Source organism: Dromiciops gliroides, chromosome 3, assembly GCF_019393635.1.
Source record: "Dromiciops gliroides isolate mDroGli1 chromosome 3, mDroGli1.pri, whole genome shotgun sequence".
Classification (NCBI taxonomy): domain Eukaryota; kingdom Metazoa; phylum Chordata; class Mammalia; order Microbiotheria; family Microbiotheriidae; genus Dromiciops; species Dromiciops gliroides.
The window spans coordinates 128,924,169-128,949,106 of record NC_057863.1 but is presented as its reverse complement, the minus strand read 5'-3'; the positions used below and the strand labels follow the sequence as shown (position 1 = coordinate 128,949,106).

The following is a 24,938-nucleotide window of genomic DNA, read 5'->3' as shown; positions in this document are numbered from 1 at the left end:
GATCGCAGGGTTGGACTCTTCTTGCAGCCCAGCACAGCCCCCTCTAAGCTGTCTTTGGCTGGAAAAATAAGTGGGTTTTGCTGCTCCAGGGGTTGTTTTATTGCCGTTTTGGGGATAATTGTGTCAGGATCTCTGTGCATTTAATGTCTTTCCTCTGCCATCTTGGCTCCACCACCAGAAGTCTCCAGACCTCATTTTCTTAATCTGTGAATTAGAATGAAATCAATCCGGTAAACTCTGATGATCTGCCAGCTATGTGCTGGGTACAGGACAAACAAGGGGTTAGTCCCTGTGTAGTGCTTTTTCTGGATCCCCATCTGGCAGTCCCCCCTACTACAAAGCTTTGTGGGGGAAGACTCTGCAAACTACTTCTTGAGTGACCTTGAGCAAGTCTCCCAGCATCTCAGGTTCTTTAGTCCTCAGTATATGAGGTGATTTGAATGATAGGAGAGAGTGGGCCCAGGAGCCAAGTTTGGGAGTAGGATTCCTCAGGTGGTCCTGCCACTTCTCTCAAGCCAGGCTGGGAGGTCAAGGAGGCCCCACTGCTGGCCTGCTCATGTGTCCTGGCTTCCCTATTAAAATTTTTCAAATTTTTATGAAACATTAAATAAAAATATCCCAAAGATCACTGCTTCTTGAGGCATTGATGCCTCGCGGACCACAGAATATGAACTGTACCAAGTCTGGATGCCAGAGGGCCTTTCTGATCTTTTGAACTCATAAGATCATAGGATCCTTTCTCCACCTAAAAGGAAACTGGGAAGCCAACTACTAAGCCCCATTCATAGGGTCAAATGGTCCCATGACTTCTCCTCTTATAGCATTGTCTCAACTTAGGAGTAGAGTCACCACAAAAAGCGGAGAAGAGGACACTGAGGCTGATAGGCTTTTTTGAATGCCTCTGCCTTCAATCAAAAAGCCTCTTCTTCAACATGTGGCTAATGGACCAGAAACAGTTACAGAATGCCCATGTGTGCTCCCTAATCTCTCCAAGCTTCTTCCATTCCCCATAAGCATAATTCTCCTGGAAGAAAGCTCCTTAACTTCTTCCACAGGAGAGATACCATCTGAGGTACTCCTTGCATGTGTCTGCATTATATTTGCTATCCTGTTTGCCCCAGCAAACATGAAGATTACCCAATGCTTCTATGCTATTCTCCAAGTCTTGTTTAAACAAATAATGATTAACTGATTGTATCCTGCTCCTGTTTCAAAAGGAAATGGGAGGTATAATACCACATACTGTGTTGGAGCTTACTTCTTTTCCAATCCCATGCACAAACCAGCAAAATCCCCTTGTTCAGGAAACAAAAACAAACCCTATAAAAAAGAGAAGTTGAAGGAGGGAATCTCAGAAACCAAAAGGGAATTTGTTGGTGTAAGGATTTCTAGCTGTGAAGTCACACAAAGCTCCTCTTTTACTTTAATACTTCTTAGAAAGCTGAGAGAAGTAACTGGTCAGATCACCAGCATCCTAAGAGTCTGTGATGCTGAATATTATGGTGCCAGGCTGGCTCTTGGCACAGTGCACAGGATAGTTGATAAAAGCTCCAGTTCCTGGGCCTTGTTCCTGCTTCCTGTAAGAGCCCCCGCTTTCTCCCACTAGCCACTACAATGGCAGAGTCTGGCAAATGTAATTTCTTGGCAGGTGTGACTTTAACCAAGACTCCACCCTCCCACCCCCACCTATTTGGAGCTCCTGTTGTCAGCTGCAGTGAATGTGTGTGCTGACAGAAAAGAGTTAAGAGTGACTGGTAGGGCAGCGAGGTGGCACAGTGGATAAAACACCAGCTCTGGATTCAGGAGGACCTGAGTTCAAATCTGCCCTCAGACCCTTGACACTTACTAGCTGTGTGACCCTGGGCAAGTCACTTAACACTCATTGCCCCACAAAACAAACAAACCCCAAAACAAAGACAAACATAAGAGTTACTGCTTATTATAGAATCACTGGATCCATATAATCATACTATATAGTTCTCCAAAATTAAAGCATGCAAGTGGCAAAACAGTCTATAAAGACACAAGATCTAGTGTAAACAATTGGAATTACAGGTAAAATACTAGAGATGTTAATAAAATGACCCCAAATTTTCTTATAGCTCAGGCATAAACTGCATAATAAATATATTTTCCTTTTTTCAACCTGCATATGCAAGGCTTCTGCATAAACTTGGGCTGCTAGATAAAACCAAACAAAGTACCAAAAATTCATTACATTATGTTAAATTTATTGTTTAATAATAGGTGGGCCCTTCCCATGCCACAGCATGATTGACTAGCTTACCATAGAGGGTAAAAAAAAAAACCCTCAAGCCCCCATGTCAAAGTTCCTGCCTGAGTTCATTGTATTTAGGTTGACTGAACTGTTTTTGTTGACCCAGTCTGAGAGTTTCATTTCACATCTCTGATGATTGCTAATACCCCCAAGGTATTAGCTTAGTATTTCCCTAGGACTTTGATTGACACATTGGTGCATTTGTCTCCCCCTGCTGTCACCTTGATTTTGGATTATCTTTGGTGAACTGGAGGAAACCAGCAATTGGCCATAAACCCTGACACCAGGTAGCCTAAGATTTTTAAACTTCTTAGATATAGGATAAAACAATTAACCAGGGAAATATATGCAAGTGACCAAACTATAAATCACAGAGTGGGGGGGGGGGGGGGAAACACAGGATTTAAATCCCATTTTTTTTTTAATGGCTCTACCAGGAATTTTTGGCAGACTGCCTATTTCGTACCTACTCTATCTCCACTTATTTCAGGACAAATAGTTAACACCAGCTTCTGAACCAATTAATTTACACAGTCCTTGGTGATAACATTTTCACATCCTACCTAACACATTTGACTGAACTACTTAAGCTCATATTAATTCTAGGAAAGAGTAGTTCAACATCATTAGAATTGCCCCCTTTCTGTACTGGACTCCCAGCCTCATTCTCAAACCACTTTCCACTGCTGAACCATATACATTTTCACATTCATATTACATATTTCCCACAAGTTTTCTCATTTTACTTTTGTGACTGTCTTCTATTATAGAATTAATTTATCCTAAGCTTGTATGACAGTAGCTTCTCATTTCAATTCAGCCAGTCTTTAATAAGCTATGACCAAGGGCACTATGCTAGATATAAGATACACAAAGACAAAATTTTAAAATAGTGCCTGCCGGGGCAGCTAGATGGCGCAGTGGTAAAGCACCGACCCTGGATTCAGGAGTACCTGAGTTCAAATCCAGCCTCGGACACTTGACACTTACTAGCTGTGTGACCCTGGGCAAGTCACTTAACCCTCATTGCCCTGCAAAAAAACCCAAAAAAACCCAACCAAACAAACAAAAAATAGTGCCTGCCCACAGGAAGCTTATATTCTATTTAGGAAAACATAACATTTACAAAGATAAATGAATGCACTATAATTTGAGGAAAGAGTTTTATTTTAAATTTTCATGAACTCAGTTTTCTTTCCTTTTATCTCTTTAATCTGATAGAAAAAATAATTTGTTTGGATGAATCAAAAAGTTCTGTAGCCATTTTTGAATAGATTAAAGAAAACATCTTTTAAAAACCTCTTGCAGTCTAACTTTCTCTTCTCTTCCTGTTCTGAAATAACCATTTAGGTCACTTTTTACTAAATTCCACTTTTGCAATGTCTAAATTGTTTATAACCTTTGACTCGGATTCTATTCCTGGGCCTATGCCCCAAGGAAGATGTTGACAAAAAGAAAAGTTCTACATAAGACAAAATATTTGTAGCAACACTTTTTTGGTAGTAGCAAGGAGCTAGAAACAAAATGTATACCCACCTATTGGGGAATGGATACATCAATCCTGGTACATGAATATATAGGGATATTATGGCATTGTAGAGAAATAAAGGGAAGAATGGAAAACGTGTAAACTGATGCAAAGTCAAGTAAGCTGAGCTAGAAAAGTAGTATATATAATGAAAACACTGTAAATGGAAAAACAACAAAACCATTGAAACTAAATACTGCAAAAATTACAGAGAACAAGTATGTCTCCAAAGGGGGGAAAAATAGAGAGAGGGAGAGGAGGGGGTTGTGGATAAGGAACATTGAATATTGTGTTACAAAGACTAAGCTAATGTAAAGAAAAAGAATAACATAAGAAGGTTAATACGATGTATGCAGTATAAGTGATGAAAAAGTAATATTATATCCTGATTCCACAACCTTCTATCAGGCTCACTTATTCATTCAATATTAATCATATGAGAATGATAATGTTAATAATAACTTGTTTCTATAGTGCTTTTAACAGGGCAGCTAGGTGGTACAGTGGATAGAGCACTGGGCTTGGAACCAGTAAGACTTATCTTCATGAGGCAAATCTTGCCTCAGTCATTTATTAGCTGTTGTGACCCTCGGCAAGTCACTGGACCCAGTTTGCCTCAGTTCCTTATGTGTAAAATGAGCTGGAGGAGAAAACTGCAAACCACTCCAGTATCTTTGCCAAGAAAACCCCAAATGGGGTCATAGAAGAGTAGGACATGACTAAAAACTACTTAACAACACTGCTTTAAAGTATACAAAAGTAGTTGGTATTGCTTGAGCTTCTATATTGTTCTGAGTCTTTAGTTAATATAAAGATGAATAATGCATTACTGTTGGCCTCTAGGAGTTTACAATCTAATAATCTCTCCCCTTAGGTCATTGCTAAATGGCCTGAGCACTGTTTTGTTGTTGTTGTTTGTTTGTTTGTTTATTTGTTGTTTCCTTGTTTGCCAAGTATTCATCTTATTGACAATAAAACCAATTAATTGTTAACTGTTTTAGAAGCCTTCAATTGTTTATTCAATAGTAGCTGTGGGGGGCGGCTAGGTGGCGAAGTGGATAAAGCACCCGGCCTCAGACACGACACTTACTAGCTGTGTGACCCTGGGCAAGTCACTTAACCCCCATTGCCCCGCAAAAAAAAAAAAAATAGTAGCTGTGGTTCGGGTATCAGTGGAGTATTTCCGTTTTTAAAGGTGTTAACTAAATTTCATTTCCTTTTACCTTTCTTCTAGCCAATACTCTGCTCCTTTGCAGTTGTTGTTGTTTTAATTAGTCAACTAATCAACAAACACTTAATAAGCTCCTAATAAGTGCGTGTCTGTGTGCTAATCACTGGGGATACAAAGAAAAGGTTGTTTGTCCTTTGTTTTCAAAGAGGATAAATGACATGACAGGGTGATGTTTTGACGTGTGTGTGTGTGTGTGTGTGTGTGTGTTGTCAGCCTCATTCTTTTCCAGAATCACAGAAGGCCCCGGGGTGCAGGGGAAGACTTTAGCATGTTCAGGGCCTGCTTCAATTGTCTTTAGGGCCCTTAGAATAAATGGTTCACATCCACTCATTTCTTGGGGGTAGTCTTCATGTGCTGGGGTAGATATTCCCCTAACTCACTGAAAGGATTTGAGGTCTGTTGGTTACCCTCAATCTGGTTTGGGCCATCTGCCTAGACAGTTTACAGGAGTGTGGCTGATAGGTATGCTACAGCTTCTTGGAGCTGTATTTGAGAGTTGAGTAACAGGTAGACACCAAAGGTAGAAGATTGACCTTATAGGTCAATAATATCCAGTAGTTCAGCCAACTGGATTTATTTAGCTACTCTCAATATATAAAGATATAAATATTAAATTAACTGCCAATAAAAATTAGATGAAAGTGGAAGGTTATAGTTTTAATAACCATGAATGGGGCAGGGAAGGAATTTCCATTAGCCACTGTTATCAATGAAATAAAAAAAGGTAAAATAGAAAACCCTATGTAAAGTTTCACACAAATAAAAGTGATACGTATAGAACAGGAAGGAAAAATACAGACTGGAAAAATCTTTGCATTAAACAACTCTGATAAAAAGCCAACATCTCAAATCTCTAAGGAATCAACGACTATTGGAATTATTCTCCTCTCCAGAGGCAATTTCGATGAGTCAATAGATAGCAGGTCTCTAAGCCAGGGAGGCCAAGGGACCTCTGACCCAAGGCAAGTCACTTTATTTCCCATTGCCCCAGGCAATTCTGCAAAACTTTTCCCTAAAATGCAAGGCAGTTGGCCTTCTTCTCTAGTTGTAGGTGTTATTTCAGAGGGGGTTCCCCCCACCAGTAAAATCACAGGTTTCAATCAAATACCACTCTTCCCACCACCCCCAAAAGAACTATCCTCAAACTAAGGTCTTCCTGACTTCAGATCCAGCACTCAAGACCCACTCTGTCATTTAATTTTAATTATAATCATACCCATAGCTAGCATTTCTATAACCCTTTAAGGTTTGCAAAGCACTTTACAAATATTATCTGATTAGATCTTCTGAACAACCTTGGGAGGTAGGTGGTGTTGTTACCCGAATTTTACAGATGAGGGAAGCGAGGCAAACAGAGGTTTAATGACTCGGCCAAGTTCATTCAGCAAGTAAATATTGAAGGTGATATTTGAAATCGAGTCTTCCTGGAAACTAGGTATTTAATATTAGCGTGGACTAATTTTGTACTTCGCCCCCCCCCCCCAGTGCTTCTCCTTTGGACTGCAGGTGGTAGGAAAATTTGAAGTCATTAAAGTTATGATTTACATTTGTAGGATCAATTTACAAACCGTAGGTAGGATTTCTTCCAGACTGTCCTTGGAATTCGAACATTCAAATATCTTCACAGTTCAAGGCTTGTTTGCTTTTTGCATGTTTCTTACAATGTTCCTTGTGCTATGGAGAAAGACATAGACTGGTCAAGTAATTGATTTGAGGGCCTATTAATCTCTCACCCTGACCTCTCAACCACTAGTAATTAATTGCCTTTTCACTCTTCTGTGAATATGCAGATGATATTAGGCATCTCATAACCCTTAGTCATATCTGGCCACTCCAGGTAATAAGCAAGCAAGAGCCAGAAGAACGGATGCAAAGACAAAAAATTTGATCTCCAAGGAACCACCGTCGGAAGAGCTAAGTTCCTCTAGTTCACCATCCATTAAGCATCTGAGAGCCCTGGGAATTTGGCCATTCCAGGTAGTAAAGTGGATGTGCAAGGAACCTGATCTCCAAAGAACTGTTCTTGGAAGAGCTCTCTAGATCATTCTGGAAGGAAAGATGCTTATTGTTTAGGCTCTAGGGGGAGGGAAGCAATTCCCAACCCTCTCCCAGCTTGCCCCACTGGAAATCAATTCCACGAACACCCATTAAGCGCCTACTATGTGTCAGGTACTCCTAGAGTGGAGAGGGGGCAGGCATATTGAAAGGGCTTTATTCGGCTGAAAACAGGAAGATGCGTTTCCTCATCCCATTCTGACTGCCCTCAAGCGTTTGGTTCCTGCTGGAAGGAGTATGGTGAAGTTTCAGCTACTTTTTTAGGTGGTTAAAACCCCTACGCTCACTTTTCCTCCTTTCACTTTTCTCCCTTTCAGTCTTTTCTCGTAAGCTTGCGGCATCTCCTCCACGTTCCCTTACTAGTACTTTAGTCCCCTCCCCCAACACCCCTCCGCTCATCCCCCTGGATCTTTATCGCTTTTACATTTTCCCGGGATGGGGGGGAAGGGTAGGGCGGGAAACTCCCTCTCCCTCTTCTCTCTCCTCCCTCCTTCCCCCCTCCCGCCGGCTCCACGTTTCAGAAGCGCGTTTTCGGTTCCTGGCTTAGAGAAGGCTTTGGCCCCGAAGAGCCGCCATAGCCCGAACCTTCCAGCGCTCGGGAGCCGCGGCGGCCGGAGCTGGCGGCTTGCCGCGGGTGGTGGGACTTCCGTGTTGGCGGGATTCTAAACGCGGCCATGGCTCAGAACATTCAGAACGTTACTTTGTCTCTCACGCTGCCCATCACGTGCCACATTTGCTTGGGGAAGGTAATGGAACGGAGGCTGTGCGGCCCGCGGAGGCGCCTGGGGTGGGGGTGGGGGGGGACCCAGCCGACGCCGGCCGAGATTCTCGAGGAGGGCAGCGGATTTGGGGGGGGCATGGGGAGCCGAGCCGGTGCCCATCAGCGGAGGATTTCCGTAAGGGGATGTTCTGTGGGTGTGAAGAAGAGAAGTGGGGGGGGCGTATGTTTCGGGGAGGGAGGGAAAACTGGGGGGCTCTGGAGCACGGGGGTCCCCGGGATTGCGGACGCAGATGGAGCCGGCAGCGTGGTCGGCACCCTCTCGGGCCCGGTTCGCGTGGGCGACAGCTTGTGTACGCGGAAGGGGGGCAGGCTGCAAAATGTGGCCCTCCCCCGTGGAAGCCGCCAGCCCTCCCCCGCCTCCCCCCAGGCGTGGGCACGAGCCCGGGCCGGGATTGTGGCTCTCGTTAATCTAGATGCTAATCAACGTCCGGGTGCACGAGATAACAATGGTCAGTTGCACCCCACCCCCACCCCGACCTGGGGCTGGAGGCATTGGTTTTTAACTCGGCTTTTTCGCGATTTTTTTAAAAATTAAGAATGGCTTTAGGTTCAAAGCGTAAATCCTGAATAAATAAAAGGAGCCCCTTACGTGGTGTACTCAATCATAAGCCTTCTCTAAAATGTGGAGGAGCCTCTCTATACTCTAGACCTCTAAGAGATTCAGTAAATGCCCTTGTGCAACAAGGTAGATATGATCAGTACGTTTTAATGTTTTTAAGCCACCTCCTTTTCCTCTTTCTTTTCCCCTCCTTAAAAAATTGAAAAGCCCTTCGAGTCATATATTTATCGAGTGTTTCCTGTATACAAGGCACCAGTTCATGCCAATGATAGGCGGATCTATCTTTTCTCCCACTCCCCAAATCCAAACACAGACTTTATGAAACTACAGTTTAAGCCACAAAGTTAGGCCATGCAAGCCCGCCGTAAGATTTTTAAAGGCCATTTAAGTCATATATGTATTGACTACTTACTGTGTACTAAGCACCAGTTCACGTCAATGATTTGAATATCTGTCTTTTCACCTTCAAATACAGATTTTGTGAAACTGCAGTTTACGCTAGAAAGTTAGACCACGCAGGCTCACTGTCAAATTTTTCAGGGCCACTCAGCCTATATACAGACTTTTTGAAACTACAGTTTAAACAACAGTGAGGCCTGGTAAGCTCACCGTCAGATTTGTAAAGACTGTTTAAGCCATATATTTATTGAGGGCTTATTATGTGCAAGGCACCAGTTCGTGTCAGTGATTTGTAGGTCTTTTTATAGATTCTTTTACTCACCACCCCTCCCATAGAGAATTAGTGAAACTGCTGTTGAAACCTCAAAGTTAGGCCATGCAAGCTCACTGTCAACCCAGATTGTGGTGCTCTCCTGCTCCCCTAGATCAGTCTTTCTAGAAAAACCTTGGGTGAGGATTTAATGGTTATCATTCATTATTTATTAAGCTAATTCTAGCCTTTAATTCTTTCATTCAGGGAACAATGATACAAACTTTTATAGAGGGCTTTCACAAAAATGCATTAATCATCTCATTTGGTCCTAACAACCATCCCTTGAAGTAGGGTAGGGCAAGTTATTTTTATACCCATTTTTTAAATGAGGAAACCTGGGCCTAACAAAGTTATATAACTTCCTCAAAGTCATCCAGCTAAGTGAAGGATAGAAGTAAAATTCCCACTGACTTGGGTCACCTTAGAATGGGTGTGTATGCAAGCACAACTAAGGCCTTTGACAGTAAAGAGAAAGGCCCCATACCATTTAACGGTAGTAAAAGTAGTCATGATGTAATTTCCTTACATCGGAAATTAAAGTTTAGCTGAAACAGCATGAGAAATATTGTTTTCTTAATTTTGCATCATGTTTTATTTTACTCATTAGGCTATTTTGCAAATATGCTGAAAAACCTTGCTATGGGTCAGTTAAACAGGGAGCACCTGTGTGGGAACCAATCTGCTAATAACTGCTAAAGTCTAGACATTGGCTTTTGTATCTGTAGTGAACTCAGAATCTCAGTTACTCTGCTCAAAATCTATGTTTGTGGTATAATTTTATATTAGATTCCTGAGAAAAGCCAGTCAGTCAGTAAGCATTTATTAAAGGCCTGCTATGTGGCAGACACTTAAGTGTTTAGGGATACAAAAAAGGGGGGGGGCAAAAGACATTGCCCTGCCTTCAAGGAGCTCACAGTCTCGTAGGACAAATTGGGAAGTGATTAACGGAAGGCACTAGAATTAAGAGGGATTGAGAACGGCTTTTTGTAGAAGCTAGGATTTGAGTTGGAAGGAAGGAAGCCAGAGAAAAGTTGACTGAGCAGATGACAAGGTGGTTGGGTTTCCAAGGCAGCATAGTTTAGAACCTAAAGCAGCCCTTCTTCAGTCACTGTTCATCTGGACCCTAGTTAATAGGTGGGGCTGAAGCTAATTTCATGAGAGCTTGCACTTCAGAGTGGCTGCAGGATGAATTTACTGGCATTAGAATAGCCAGTTCATCTATGCAAGGTCCTGCAAGCATAGAATATTGGAGGAATCTAGTCTCATGATAATAATATTGCACATTTATAGAATCACTAAGGTTTGTTGAACATTTTACATTATCTTACTTGATTCTCATAACAGCCTGTTGAGGCAGGTGCTTTTATATCCATTGTATAGATATGGAAACTGAGGCCAAGAGAGGATACCTTAGTTGCCTGAGGTAACACAGGTCATAAGTAGAAGAGGTGGGATCTGAAGCTCAATTTTTATTTCAAAGCCAGCACTCTTGGCAGTCAGTATACTCTACTTTAAATAGCCAGGAAGCCACTCCAGGCCTTTCTTAATCCTTATTCTCTCTCCCACCCCATTCTACTAATCCATTGGGTACTGGAGGAGTATCATGGTTGTGAAGGCACCCAGCAATTCTGGCATCTACCAATTAATAAACATTTATTAAGTGCAAAAAGAAGCAAAAGACAGCTCCTGCCATCAGGGAGCTCATATCCAATGGTTATTCCAACCTGAAATAACTATATTCCTCCCACCCCTTGTTTACCAGTGTTTAAGTAATCAGGTAAATTGAGGGCCATTCATACATAGGTTCTTGCCTGTGTGGTATGCTCAAGAGAGGTATCTATCTCATGTCAGCAAAATATCTCCACCAACAGTGACACTCCAGCACTCCTTTTTGAAATGTCCACCATTATTATCACATCCTTGGACTATGCTTTTTTAAGGCAAACATTGTTATCTTAAAGGATAGAGATCTAGCATTGTTTCTTGGTATATTTTATTACCATAGATTCATGTAACAGTTAAACTACTTGTCACTTGGAAGACACTGACATTGTAAACCATTCAGGTAAATTTCAATGAAGAAAAAATAGAAGTCAGAAGAAATTTGGATTGATTTAGTATGTCTTTTGGTTCAAATCTAGAATTTTGTTTGGAAGGCCTCCAACGGCATTTAGAAATTTTATTATGACATTGCTGTAATTAGCATTTCAACTAAATTCAACAAAATTAGCAGTTCGCCTAAATGTTCAACATTTAATTACTGTTCTCCCTATTTTTTAAACACTTGCATATGTTTTTTACACAGATGAGGGGAGTATAGCTTCTCTACCAGGTGTTATCTAAAAATTCTAATCAATCTTAATTTAAGCTATCAAGTTCATTAACTATTGGTAAAAATTATTAGTAGCCTTGTGGCCAGATATGCAGGTGTCATTGCATTCCCTTCTTTTCCTTTTATGAGTCCTATTCTAACAGTTGTTAATTACCCGGAATTTCCAGCTTTCTAATCAAGACTAAGATGTTATCTCTTTGCATGGGCTTTGGGCTTCTAAGGATGATAAGAATTGGAGTAGGTTTTGAGCTGTTCCTCCTTCACAGATTCCTTAAAGTATCAGGATTAGAATCCTAGAATTTTAGAGATTAGGGCAATACAAACGGAACACTTCTCCAGATGTGGTTTTACCAATGAAGAATATAGTGGGCTAGGTGACGAAGTGGATAAAGCACCGGCCCTGGATTCAGGAGTTCCTGAGTTCAAATCCGGCCTCAGACACTTGACACTTACTAGCTGTGTGACCCTGGGCAAGTCACTTAACCCCATTGCCCCATTTAAAAAAAAAAAAAAATATAGTGGACTGTTATCCCCTTTGACATTTTTATTAAGCCCATGAATTCAGTAGCCTTTTGAAAATTATATGTTGAAAATATTTCATACTTGTACTTCTAACAGACTCTGAAGAATTTTTATCACAATGATATTCTTGATGTTGGAAGAGCACATTAGTAATGTTAGTAAAAACAATTAGTAAAAATGGGAAACTGAAACAAAGAAGGATAAAGTAATTTACTTGGTTCACTCAGTTGTAGATTATATACTCCCAAGTCTCCATCACAGGGTCCCTGCTGCTAACTGAAGTGGTTTTTCAAAAACAAACAAAGGAACAAAAAAACAAACAATTCTTGTCCAAGCCATGTTGGAAGTTTATCTTGAAAAACAGGCACATTGATGAGAAAATGTTAGGAACCAGAGAACAGTCCTTTTGGGAGTGTTCCATCCTTTTTCTTTCCGAAAAGTTCTTTCAGTTGTCTCCTGGAAAAACTTAAAATGTAATATTTGATCATAAATGATAAAATGAGTATTTTCCCAGCATCACGTAACAGCAGCACATGATAGACTACAAGAGAGGTATAGTTAAAGTGCTAAGAGTTTTGGGAAAGGATCATTTCCAGTGGATGGAATGGTGAGATAGGGAACCTTCATGAAGGAAGTAGCATTTTTAACTGAGTGCTGAAGGATAAGTAGCAAGGATGTTCTAGGCTCAAAGAATAACATAAACAGAAGTACAGAGATGACATGGCGAAAGTGAATATAGTCTGGTCTGATGGGAACAAGGTGAAGAAATGTGGTCTAGATGACCATAGGGTTAGTTCAGACCCAAAGGATAGTCATTAATAGTTCTGTGTCACCTGGGAAAGTAGACTTTGGTAGAGTAACCCAGGGATCTGAGCTGGGCTTTGTATCATTTAACATTTCTTTTTAGTGCCTTGGATAAAGCTATATAGGACATCCTAATAAGATTTGAAGAGGAGGATACAGTGCCAAGGAGGCCTGGCTAACACACTGGATGAGTAAGCCAGGATCCAAAAAGATTTTGCCAGGCTGTAACATTGGACTGAATCTAATAACATGAAATTCAATAGGGATAAATGAAAAGTCATATAATTGGGTTTAGAATATTGACTTCACAAATATAAGATGAGGAGACATAGTTCCATAGCACTTTGCCTAAAAAGAGAGGCAGCTTGGCAGAATAAATAAGAGTGTTAGACTTGGATTCAGGAATTCCCTGAATTCAAATCCCACCCTGGGTACTAGTCATGTGACAGTAAGGCCAACTCACTTAACTGCTCTTAGCCTCAATTTCCTTACCTGAAAGATAGGAATGGTGATAATAGCACCCACCTCCCAGTTGTTGTGAAGATCAAATAAAATTACATCTGTAAAGTGCTTTGAAAACCTTAAAGTGCTATATAAATATCAGCCTTAAGCATTATTATTTTCACTACTATGACAGCCAAAAAGCTTAGTTAATCTTGGATGACATTAAGGGATGCATAGCTTCTAGAAAAAAAGAGGTGATAATCCTATTGTACTGGGTCTGCTTCATATCACATCTGAGTTCTTAAGTAGTACAGCTGGACTATTATTATTTTTAATAATTATTATTTAGCAAAACAAATTCTCATAGGCCATTCCTGAAAATGTATGTCTGTTGGCATTTTCATCATCCCTCTCATTTTACAGATGAAGAACCTGAGGAAGTCAAGATATGAGCCCAAGTCCCAATTTCATTATCTCTGATCACCTTAAAGATAATCAGAGCTGTGTATCAGGAGGATGAGTCAGGTACTGCTCTGGAGGTTAGATAGGAACACTGAAAAGGGGTGGAGAGACCAGGAAGGAAGCTGTTAAAGGAGTCTGAGAGAGGGGTATGGAAGTCTTGGGCCTCAATTTGGTGGTATTCTAAAAGAGGTGGCCTATTTGAGAGATAGCAGAGGAATAATAGATTCTATGGGGGAGAAATCAAAGATTTCTGGGTGATGGAAAAAATGGTGGCTCCTTTCAAAGAGATTGGCAAGTCAGAAAGAGCAACTGGTTTAAGAGTGAAAGTAATTTTGGTTTTGGATCTATTGGGTATAAATTACTGGTGGAGCATTAAGAAGAGATATACAATAAGCAGCTAGAAATGCCATTTGTAGTTCTGGAAAGAAATTAGGACTGAAGAAATAAATTTGGGGTTCAACTGATGAGATTCTGAACCCTTAGGAGTAGATGGCATGCAGACAGTGAAAAGTACTGCCTCTCTTTTGAGAATGGCACTGGGCTACTTAAGAGAAGATTGTGGATCATTTAAATTTTAAATGAGCCTGAATTTATAAAAGTTAGTTTTAAATTAAAAATGGTGGCTAACTTGTTTCAGGAACTTAAGATACTTCTCATTGCTGAGTTTGTGCTCTCCTAAACTTTGTTAAAACTGTTGACTAGAGTACATTATTACAAAATAAATGCATGATACAGAACTGGTAGCAATAGGTGTGCATCATTCCTTCCAACATTAAAAATGTAAATGACCCTTCACAATCATGGCAGCCTCTCTCCCTCTGTCTATGCTATGCTGATTTGACAGGTGAAGTGAAAGGACTTACACCTCATCACTGATTTAGCAGTGCACATGGCTTTTTTCAGACTGAGAATGCTCTCAGGAAGTTACCTTAGGCCCATGCTTCACAGAGGCTGGTAGATTTAGTAGAATAGAGAATCATGGAATCAGAGAACCTGGGTGCTTATCCCTGTACTGCTGCCATGTGACCTCAGTTACTTTGCCTCTCTGGGACTCAGTTTCCTTACTGTCAAATGGGGGTAGAAGGTTGGGTGGACTCTAAGGCCCCTTTCAGAGCATTGTGTTTGGAATCAAAGCAAAGCAACCCTCCCCCCCAAAACAAACAAAAACCTATGCTGTATGTGTTCGTTTAAAAGGAAATTATCTCTCTGAAGCTGCAGAGAGAAGGCAATTCCTTTCTTAACTCATTTTCCTCAGGCCTGGACAATTAGATGAGCTGCTTTTGTTAGGATTATGATTTTCTGGAGGAAACCCCAGATCTACCACTCACCAAGCACTCCTTTCTGCTTTCTGTTTCCCTTGTGTTAATGGGCTTGACCAAAACATTGGTACTTTTTAAAAGTGGCTGCATTAGGAAAATGGTACTCTGAAAGGGGCCACATTTCAGTCTTTGGAATGTTACTCTCCAAAGTCTGTGTGCTGTCTGTTGAGAGGAAACTTGTACCTTTGAGAACGTGTAAGAGCAGGGTACAGATTTGTGGCTTCATTCTAAACTACTGGCATGTAGCTAAGGGAACGGTAGATTATTCTTAAGCTTCTGGTTTTCCTCTGAGACAAGGAAATGCGTCTAATTGCCTTGTACTTGAAAACTTTGGTCCTGGTAACATAGCTTCCCTTTTCTTTGTTTTGCACTTTTCTTTTCTCTGCTAATTTCCCATTTACTTCGTTATTTTCTTGTTTGGGGGAGCTTGCTTTATATATTGGAGATCTATCTTTCTGTATGTTTATCTAGATCATAAAAGTTCTGGGGAATTTCTGTTTGTTGAGCATTTATTCAATACTTTGTGTAGGGCAATGCGCTAGGCACTGGGGAGATAACACCCTAAAAGAAAAAAGAAAAGGCCACCCTGGCCACCCCAAAGAAAGCTTTGGCCCCCAGTCCAAACAGAACAAGGCCAGGCCTTTCAGATACTTGAAAACAGAAATGACCAACTATTACAAGTCTTCTCTCCAAGCTCAAGGTGCCTAGTTCTTTCAACTCATCAAATGGGATTCAGACTTGAGGACAATTCCCCATAGCTTGCAAGTGACAGGACTCTCTCGCTCTTCACTTACCCATTGCATCTGTCTGAGTAAATGAGTTCAGGTGGTGGCAGTCATTTACTAGAAAGAGCCTTCTGAGTTGATTACTTCTGTGTTGATTACTAATTACTGATTACTTCTTTGACTGTGGACAAGTTACTTCCTGATTGTGGACCTGAATTTCCTCAGTTGTAAAAATAGGAAGGATGACTAGACAGCTTCTAAGGTGCCTTCCTGCTCCAGCTCCAAATCCTGTGAGCCTGTGTTCTTATTATTCCTAAGCATTCATTATAAGAACACAAAGATCACAGGGTCTGGAAGAGATCTAGTTCATCACCTCCTTTCCCTTTCATTTTACAGATGAAGAAATTGAGGCACAGATTTGTATTTGTCCAGAGTCATGCAGATAGTGAGAAGAAGAGCTGTCAGTCAGCCAATAAGCATTTCTGCCTAGGGTCACTTAGCTAGTAAGTGTCTGAGGTCAGATTTGAACTTCGGTCCTCCCAACTTCAGGACCAGTGCTCTGTCCACTCGGACACCTAACTGCCCCATAGTGAAAGTATTGAACAAAAGGAAAGCACTAGCATTTAATAGGGAACAAGAAGAGCTTCTCATAGAAGGGAGGATTTTAACTGAGATTTGAAGGAAACCAGAGAAGTCAGAAGGTAGAGATGAGGAGAGAGCAGTCCAGGCATAAGGGCATCCAGTGAAAATGACTTCAGTCTGGAGATGTGACCTGTTTGAGGAACAAAAAGGAAGCCAGTTTCGATGAATCGCAGAGGATGTGTGGGGTCCCAGGTGTCAGATTAGAATTGGGAAGGCAGGTTAGGAAAGCCAAGTAGAATATTTGTGTATTTGATCCCAGAGGCAAGGAGGAGCCACTGGAGTTTATTGAATAGGGTGGTGACGTGGTCAGATATTTGCTTTAGGAATATTGATTTGACAGCTAAGGAGAAGGTTAAACTGGAGTCGAGAGAGACTTGAAGCAGAAAGACCAACCAACTTGCTATTTCGGTACTTTGGTTTAGATAAGGGATGATTTAGCTAAGAGGTGTTTTAAAGGCAAAATCAATGGGTCTTGACTATAGATTGGATATGGGGGTTGAAAGTAGAGTTGAGGATGATAGAGTTGATGGAGAGTTGAGGTTGTGAGCCTGGGTATCTTGGAGGATTGTGATGAAAGTCTGGAAGATGAGACCTTGGAAGGAAAGATAATAAGTTCAGTTTTGGATAATTTGAGGTGAAGATGTCTACAGAAGATCTAGTTTAGAATGTCTGATGATTAAGTCTGGAAGGTTAGGAGAGAGGCTACAGCTGGACAAGCAAATGTGAGGTTTATCAGCATAGAGATGATAATAGAATAGTGGGAGCTGATAAGATTGCCCAGTAAAACAATACAGAAGGAGAGAAGAGGGTTGATTTGAACTTCATCAACACCCAGTCCTAAACTCTTTCCAGCCTATCTCACTAGAGGAGTAAATTGTATCTTTTTAATTTGATCTGTGGCATTCTGGATTCAGAGAGGCATTTAATGATTTAGGGTCATGGTATCACCTAGATCATATTAACATTTAGAAAATTGTATTCCTAATTTGTATTGTTTCATTGTTTAACACTCATTGATTCTGTAGCATATGGTTGAAAATCAGAATTGGAAGTAAATTTTACTGAAGAGGAAATGGCTTTAGATAAATTGTTATGTATCAGTGAACAAAGAGCCACAGGCCTTATTGGCCACGATTTTAGCCACAGAACAAAGCTCTTCATACTTTTTGTAAGGCAGAGATTGCAGGATATGTGTCTGGTGGTTTCAGTCAATTTCATATATGTAAGGAACAGCATGTTTGGTAGAAGCAGCTTCTTTATAATTCCTTGGCAGCACAGTACCTGTGCTTGGACAAGAATAATTGGGATAATTTAAAACCTAATAGAGATTTGAATGAATGAATGAAATTGGAATTGTGATTGCATTTCTGAACTTAGATATTAAAGCAATGTAACTTTTTTTAAAGGTCCGCCATCCTGTCATATGCATCAACAATCATGTCTTCTGTTCTGTTTGTATCGATGTATGGTTGAAGAACAATAGCCAGTGCCCAGCTTGCCGTGTCCCCATCACCCCCGAAAATCCTTGCAAGGAGATTATTGGTAAGGGCGCTAAATATTTGCATATACACACATATACAGATATACACATCTGTATATGTGCATATGTATGATTCAATTTTGGTTATGTATTTTAGCTAGAGACTAAAGTGAGTATATTACAGCATTGTTTTCTAGATGTTGTCATACCCAAATATGAATCATTTGTTTATCATTGTTGAATATCAAATGATCAACAAACATTTACTGAATACTTCTCACATTTGCTAAGCACTTTGGGTGATAATAGGGACTGAATGTGTGACTTTAGTAGAATGGGAGATAGCAGCTAGGTGGGTGTAGTGGATAAGGCACAGGCCCTGGATTCAGGAGGACCTGAGTTCAAATATGGCCTCAGATACTTGACACTTACTAGCTGTGTGACCCTGGGCAAGTCACTTAACCCTCCTTGCCCCATAAAAAAAAACAACCAAATATGAATGCAATGGAATACTATTGTACAATGAGCAGGAGGAGTTCAGAGAAACCTGGAGGGTCTTGCATGGGCTGATGATGAGTGAGATGAGCAGAACCAGAAGAACATTGTACACAGTATCATCAACATTGTGTGTTGATCTACTGTGATGGACTAGATTCTTCTCACCAGTGCAATGGTACAGAAGATTTGGAGGGAACTCATGACAGAAGAGGATCTCCAAATCCAGGGGAAAAAAAAAAAAAGAACTGTGGTGTATAGATGCTGAATGAACCATACTATTTCTTTTGGTTTTAGTGCTGTTGTTTTTCTATTTTGAGGTTTTTCATCATTGCTCTGATTTTTCTCTTATAACATGACTAATGCAGAAATATATTTAATGTTATTATGGGTGTGTGTGTGTGTGTGTGTGTAAGAGTCTGAGTCTAAATTTGAACCTGTCTTCCTAACTTCAGGTCTGGTGCTCTATCCTCTATGCTGCCTTGCTCTTTCAGTGGGTGGAAGTATAGCATAGGTTATTTGAGGAAGAAAGAATTGTATGAACAAACACTAAAATATTAAGGTTGTGTTCTTTCAGAGAAAGTCAGCTAAAACTCTAAAGGTAAGTATTGACTGTGTAGGGACTAAGGAACTTTGATTTTTTTATATTTTAGGTAGTGAAGAGCCATTGAAGGTTTTTGAGCAAAGAAGTGACAGTCAAAGTGATAATATAGGAGATTCATCTGTCATTAAAAAAAACACATTGTATTGAAACCGGGAGAGAAAGGGACCTCATTACTGGGCTCCATGGTTATTTGTTTTTGTTACCTATGATTTGTTGCCTATAATGAACAGCTCATGATTCTACCTCTCTTTAATAAAGTGACCTTTGAAAGGTAAAATAACAACAGTCTAGTCTTCAAAGAATTTTTGTACAAATTCAGAGCATTTTATTTCACCTTGCATGAGTGTGTATCATTTCAGGGGAATGTTTAATCAGTGCTAATAGGTCTTTGATTATAAAGGAACCACAGGCATCAGGTACTATGAAATAAAACTTCCTTAAATAAAAGAAATCTTCGTCCTCTCTACTGTGAAATAGAAAATAGCAAGGCAGAATAGGACAGAAGCAAGGGTAAGCTAACATCTTTTAGAGAGTATTTATTTTGAGTGTATTTGTAACAAGTCACTCTGAGTTTACAATTAATGTGGTGACTCTTAATCCATTCTAATTGGTTTGTTAGCATACTGCATGAAAGCAGACATTAATCTTTTCAATTGTATTACCAATAGCCAAGCAAGTTTGAGGAGCTAATTGGTTTTACTCTTATTTAACACCTGATAAGTGCTCAAGAATGTAATGTATATGATGTGTAATAGAATCCCAGTCCCTGTCCTTGAGGCAATTACCCATGTATGTATGATACTGCTTTTAGTATGACGCTTTCTTAGAGTGAAGGAGGCATTCACCACTTGCTCTAAAGTTTGTTCTTCCAAAGTTGGGGTAGAAATGCTTTTGTTGGTCTGGGGGCCAGTAGCATGGGTGAAAGGGAGAGCCAGTGCATCCTAATGGATAGAGTGCTGGACTTGGAGTCAGGAAGACCTGGCTACTAGCAACATGTAGGACCTTCAGTATCTTCATTTGCAAATTGGGGGTGATAAGACATACAAAAAATCTGTAGAGCTAGTTACAGGATCCTAGGTTTAGAGCTGCAAGGATTTTTCAGAACCATCTAAGTCAGCTCTCGTTTTACAAATGAAGAACTAAAGCTCAAAGGCATTAAATGACAGGCCAGAGGTCACGAAGGTGGTACTTCACAGATTTGGGATTTGAACTCAGATCTTCTGATTCCAAATCTGCTGCCCATTCCGTTGTCCCACAGAGGTGTTGTGAAGCCCATGTGAGATAATGTAGATAAAGTTCTTTGTAAACTTGAAAATGCTTTATACAATCCAGTCACTACCATTATTATTAAAGGTTATGAGAAAGGGGAGGTGTGGGTATTACTGGAATTCTACTCTTCAGTGTCATTTCTGCTAGACTGCAAAATTTTTAAAAATGATTTTTTTTTTTAGGAGGAACAAGTGAAAGTGAACCTATGCTTAGCCACACTGTCAGAAAGCACCTCCGGAAAACTCGACTTGAGTTACTTCATCGAGAATATGAGGTAATTCAATCCACTCCCAACACAAGGCTTCCTTTAAATATCTGCTCTATCCAAGGTATCACCCTAGGCTTAGCACCCAAAGACAAAACTGGGCATGCTGAAGAAAATGGTGGCAGTGGTCTGGTTGAGGCAAAAGATCATGCCTTCAATGGAACAGAATGAAATTGTCCACTTCTCTCATAGTATCAATAACTTCCTGATGGCAGTACTTTTCCTTTTTAGGAAATAATTTCTCATCATCCATCCATGTTAGTAATATTTTTTCCATTCTTACCACCCATAGTGGAAGAAAGTCCATAGGGGAGGTGGAAATACTCTGAGTGTGGCAGCAGAATAAGCCAGTTTTATTTGTTTGCTATTATTTTTAGTAGTAGTAAGAGTAATATTAGTACTTAATATTTATTTAGAGCAAAGCACTTTCCAGAGTAAGTTTCTAGAGACTGCTTTTCTTTTTCTTTTAAGTTAATATATTTTATTTTCCCCGAGTTACATGTTAAAAAATTTTTAAACATTTGGGGTCTCTTTTAGAGTTTTGAGTTCCAAATTCTATCCTTACCTCCCTCCGCCCCCAGATGGTAAGCAATCAGATATAGATTATACATGTGCAATCATGTAAAACATTTCCATATTAGTCATTTTATACAAGGAGACTCAAAAGGAAAAGAATGAACGAAAGTGAAAAAAGGCATGCTTCAGTCTGTATTCAAACAATAACAGTTCTTTCTCTGGAGGCAGATCATATGCTTCATCATTAGTTCTTTGGGATTGTCTTGGATCATTTGCCCAGGCCTAAATTCAGAGGGTGGTCATTTAATGTTTGGAATGCCTGGAATGTTTGAGCTGTTCATTTAAAAATGGCATTCAAGAAAAAACTACCAGAAAAGTTATTTATCCTATTCATGTTATTTCAGAAGTGAAAATTCAGAGGCAAATGGAGAAGATTGTCCCTCCTATTTCTGGGCGGGAGACTTTAGAGGCAAAAGTTTCAAAAACACTAGACATGACTATGAGTATATAATGCTTATTAGTGAACTTCTACCCTCCTCCATCCCCTCACCCCCCCCCCCAGGAAATCTGTAAAGCCATATTTTCTGAGACTATTCTTTTATATTAAAAGTTGTTTCCATGCTAGAGATCTAACTTTAAAAAACACACACACAAACACGATTCAATTTGATTTTGCATCTGCTTTGGGGCAACATTGTGCTAAGGTGTAGGCAAAATACAAAGACAAAAGTGAAAACAATCACTTCCCTGAAGGAACTTTTTTCCTTCTATGCTGTGTACAAAAATAAGTAAATACAAACTATGTACAGATGATTTTGGTTATATGGAGGGGAAAAGGCCTTATGTGGAAAGGGTTCCTGAGCTGAGCCTTGAGTGGGGATTGAGGTGTCAGGGGGCAGAGATGAGGAGGCATGAGGGATGTGTGCAGAGGCAGAAGTCATGACCTCATGGACAGTAGGTGGCAAGGAAGACAATTTGCTGGAAAAGAGAGTGTGTGAGGGGAATTCAGACTAAGAGTAGATCGGTGCTAGATTGTGAGGAACTCTAAATGCCAAGGAGAGGCATTTGTATTTGATCCTGGAGGCAGCATGGAATCGCTGAGAAGGGAGTGTCATGATTACATTTGTGCTTCAGAGGCTGAATGCAGTCAGTCAGCTAGCATTTGTTACATGCCTGCTGTGTGCTAGGCACTGGAAATACAAAGAAAGAAAGGCAAGACAGTCCTTGCCCTCAAAGGGCCTTCAGTCTGACAGGGGAGACAATATGCAAACGGCTGTTTCCATGCAAGCTATGTACAGAATGAACTTGTAATGATCAGCAGGGAGGGAGAATGTTCCAGGCATGGGGGATAACCAGTGACTGCTCAGTCTGGAAATGGAGTGACCTGTTCAAGGAATAGCAATGGAGGCCAATGTCACTGTATTGAAAAATAATTGGGGGTTGAGTGTAAACTCGTGCCAGAGTAACAGATCATTAATGTTATCTATAAGATCAAAGAATTGAAATCCTTTATTTGAAATCACAAATTCAAATTGGGTTGTCTCAAAGTCAGCTCAGGTGATAATTTGCCAATTCAAATTTTGAAAAGTACCACTGAACTTGGGGCTCCTGGCCGGGGAAAGGATTCTGAAATGTCAAGGTCTTGTCTGCCCTTGAGTCTTTTGTTTAGATCTTGCCATGTTTTCATGGCATTTCAGGATTTCTGTGTACATCTGAGCTTTTGGAATGTTTTGGCTTGATGAATGGTCTCTCCTTTTGTCTTTGCCAAGGATGAAATAGAATGCCTGCAGAAGGAAGTGGAAGAGCTTCGAGGGAAGAACCTCAGTCTGGAGTCACAGCTGAAGTCTGTTCTGGATCCTTTGACCCTGGTCAGCCAGAATGAAGAAAGGCGGCCGGCTGCAGAGGAGAGAAGTCAGCCTCCTCTCGAAACTGTGGCCGAATGGAAAAAAAAGCTGCGGGCAGCTCACGACATATACGAAAAAGTGAAAGATGATGTGGACAAGCTCAAGGAGGTAAGCCATGTGTAAGTCTTGCTGAATCCTGGGATGGGGTAGATTTCCTCTTGGAGATTGTCATGGCAGATCCGAAGCCATATCATGTAAAGCTATTAAACCATTTGTGATGGAGAAAAGTTACTGAAAAGTACTTAAAAGAACCCAAAGAAGAAAAACCTACAGCTCCTTTTCCCCCCTTTCCTTCTTTGTGACCTGTTCTTGTTATTTTATTGATGTGGTCACCTAATAGTGAGTTAAGTTTTTATACGAAGTCAGATAACCTGCTCTGCAAATTAGAGTCTTTGTTGCTTGAGATGTTGAGAAGTTAAGTAACTTGCCCAAGATCACATAGCTGGGGGCAGGGGGGATGGGGAAGGGGAAGGGGAAGGGGACAACTAGGATCCAGGTCTTTTTTTCTCCAAGGCTAGCCTTTCTATTCTATTTCTATTCCATGCTTCCCTTACTAGCATAGAGAACAGAACAGTGACCCCAGAGGTGGCTTCTGATATTGATTATTTGTGTGATCTTTGCCTAGTGCCAAGGTCAAAGGACCTCTGTTTCTTCATATGTAAAATGAGGGCGTTGAACTAGAGGACCTCTTGGATCCCTTCTAGCTCTAAATCTGAGCCTCAGAAAATCTCATTTCTGTTCATAGTCATCACTGGAGAAACTTCTAGGTTGTACTAGAGCTTGGGTCCTCATTTGGGAAAGTGGTATCAGGTGAGAGGGTGGTAGCTGGGTTTTGTTCCACCACTGTCACTTAAGAAAAAAGAAGTCTACATGGGCCTGTGCTTTGTATACGTAGGTTCGAAGATCTAAAACTAGAAGGGACCTCAGAAGCCATTTGGTTCATTCCTCTCATTTTACTGATGAGGAAATGAAGGCCCAGGAAGGCTAAGTGCCTGCCAGAATCATACAGGACTAGTGTAAGACATGTAAAAGGTAGATTCCTCTCTTCCTCTGACTCTCTTTAGTCTCATAAGCAGTGTGCGTGTCTTTTTACATTTAAATATTTTATAAATGTAAAATTTTATACATAAATTTCATATATATATATATATATATATATATATATATATATATATATATATATATATCCCCCTCTGTAAAATAGTAAAGCATCACATATAAATTTTCTCATCTGATCCTCACAGTAACTCCTGTGAGGTAGGTAATACAAGTGGTAGCATCCCCACTTCACAGAGGAGGAAGCTGAGGCTCCAATCCAGGCAGCCTGCCCAAGGTCACAGAACTAGTGAGTTTTGTAGGCCAGGAACTCTTATCTCAGAATTTGAGCTTGAGTCTCCCTCTCATCCCGGGGCTATTCCATGTGAAAGTTGCCTAGGGTGTAGCATTGTAGTCTTGGAACTGGACAGGACCTCAGAGGCCATCTGCTCCAAGCTCTCTGTGGACATTTCCTCTGCATTGTCTCCCCTAAGTGGCCATCCAAGTTCCCCATTTTAGCTCTGCTCTGAGGGCGGGCACGCACACAACCTCCTACTTTGGATTGGCTTTGGTTTTGGTCTTGCTTTGGACACAGGCTAGCATAAGGTAATGAATAGAAAGCCTGCCTTGGAGTCAGGAGCAATGGCTTTGAGGGCTGCCTCTGCCGCCCGTTGCTGACTGTCCCCCCAAAACTTTCCTCCTGCTCTTGTTTCAGAACAGGTGTAGATCTGTGTTGGTGAAGTAGTTTCCGTACCAGCAATTCCTTATACTAATGAAATCACAGGTCTAGTCTTTAAAAAACATTGTTAGGAAGTTTTCTACAAATCAAACTTAACTTCTTCTCCAGCTTTTACTCGTTTCTTCTTGGTCTGCCTCCTGGCGCCGGATGACGCTTTGTCCTGGCTACATTCCAGTTGCCACTCAGGTCCCATCCTCACCTTTTTGCCCTAGGCTATTTATTTGTCAGTCAAGTCAA

The 24,938-nt window shown here is 40.7% G+C and overlaps 1 protein-coding gene across 1 annotated transcript in view; it reads left to right on the top strand.

Moving 5' to 3' along the window:
- Positions 1-7,663: 7,663 nt before the first annotated feature.
- The window catches only part of OBI1 (ORC ubiquitin ligase 1), a 41,898-nt gene continuing 24,623 nt past the window's right edge, over positions 7,664-24,938 (top strand). Inside the window, exons 1-4 of the mRNA XM_043998245.1 lie at positions 7,664-7,838; positions 17,801-17,936; positions 20,425-20,516; positions 22,793-23,035. Of these exons, the coding sequence (XP_043854180.1) occupies positions 7,767-7,838; positions 17,801-17,936; positions 20,425-20,516; positions 22,793-23,035 (543 nt within the window). The 5' untranslated portion in view covers positions 7,664-7,766. The remainder of the gene's footprint in view (positions 7,839-17,800; positions 17,937-20,424; positions 20,517-22,792; positions 23,036-24,938) is intronic.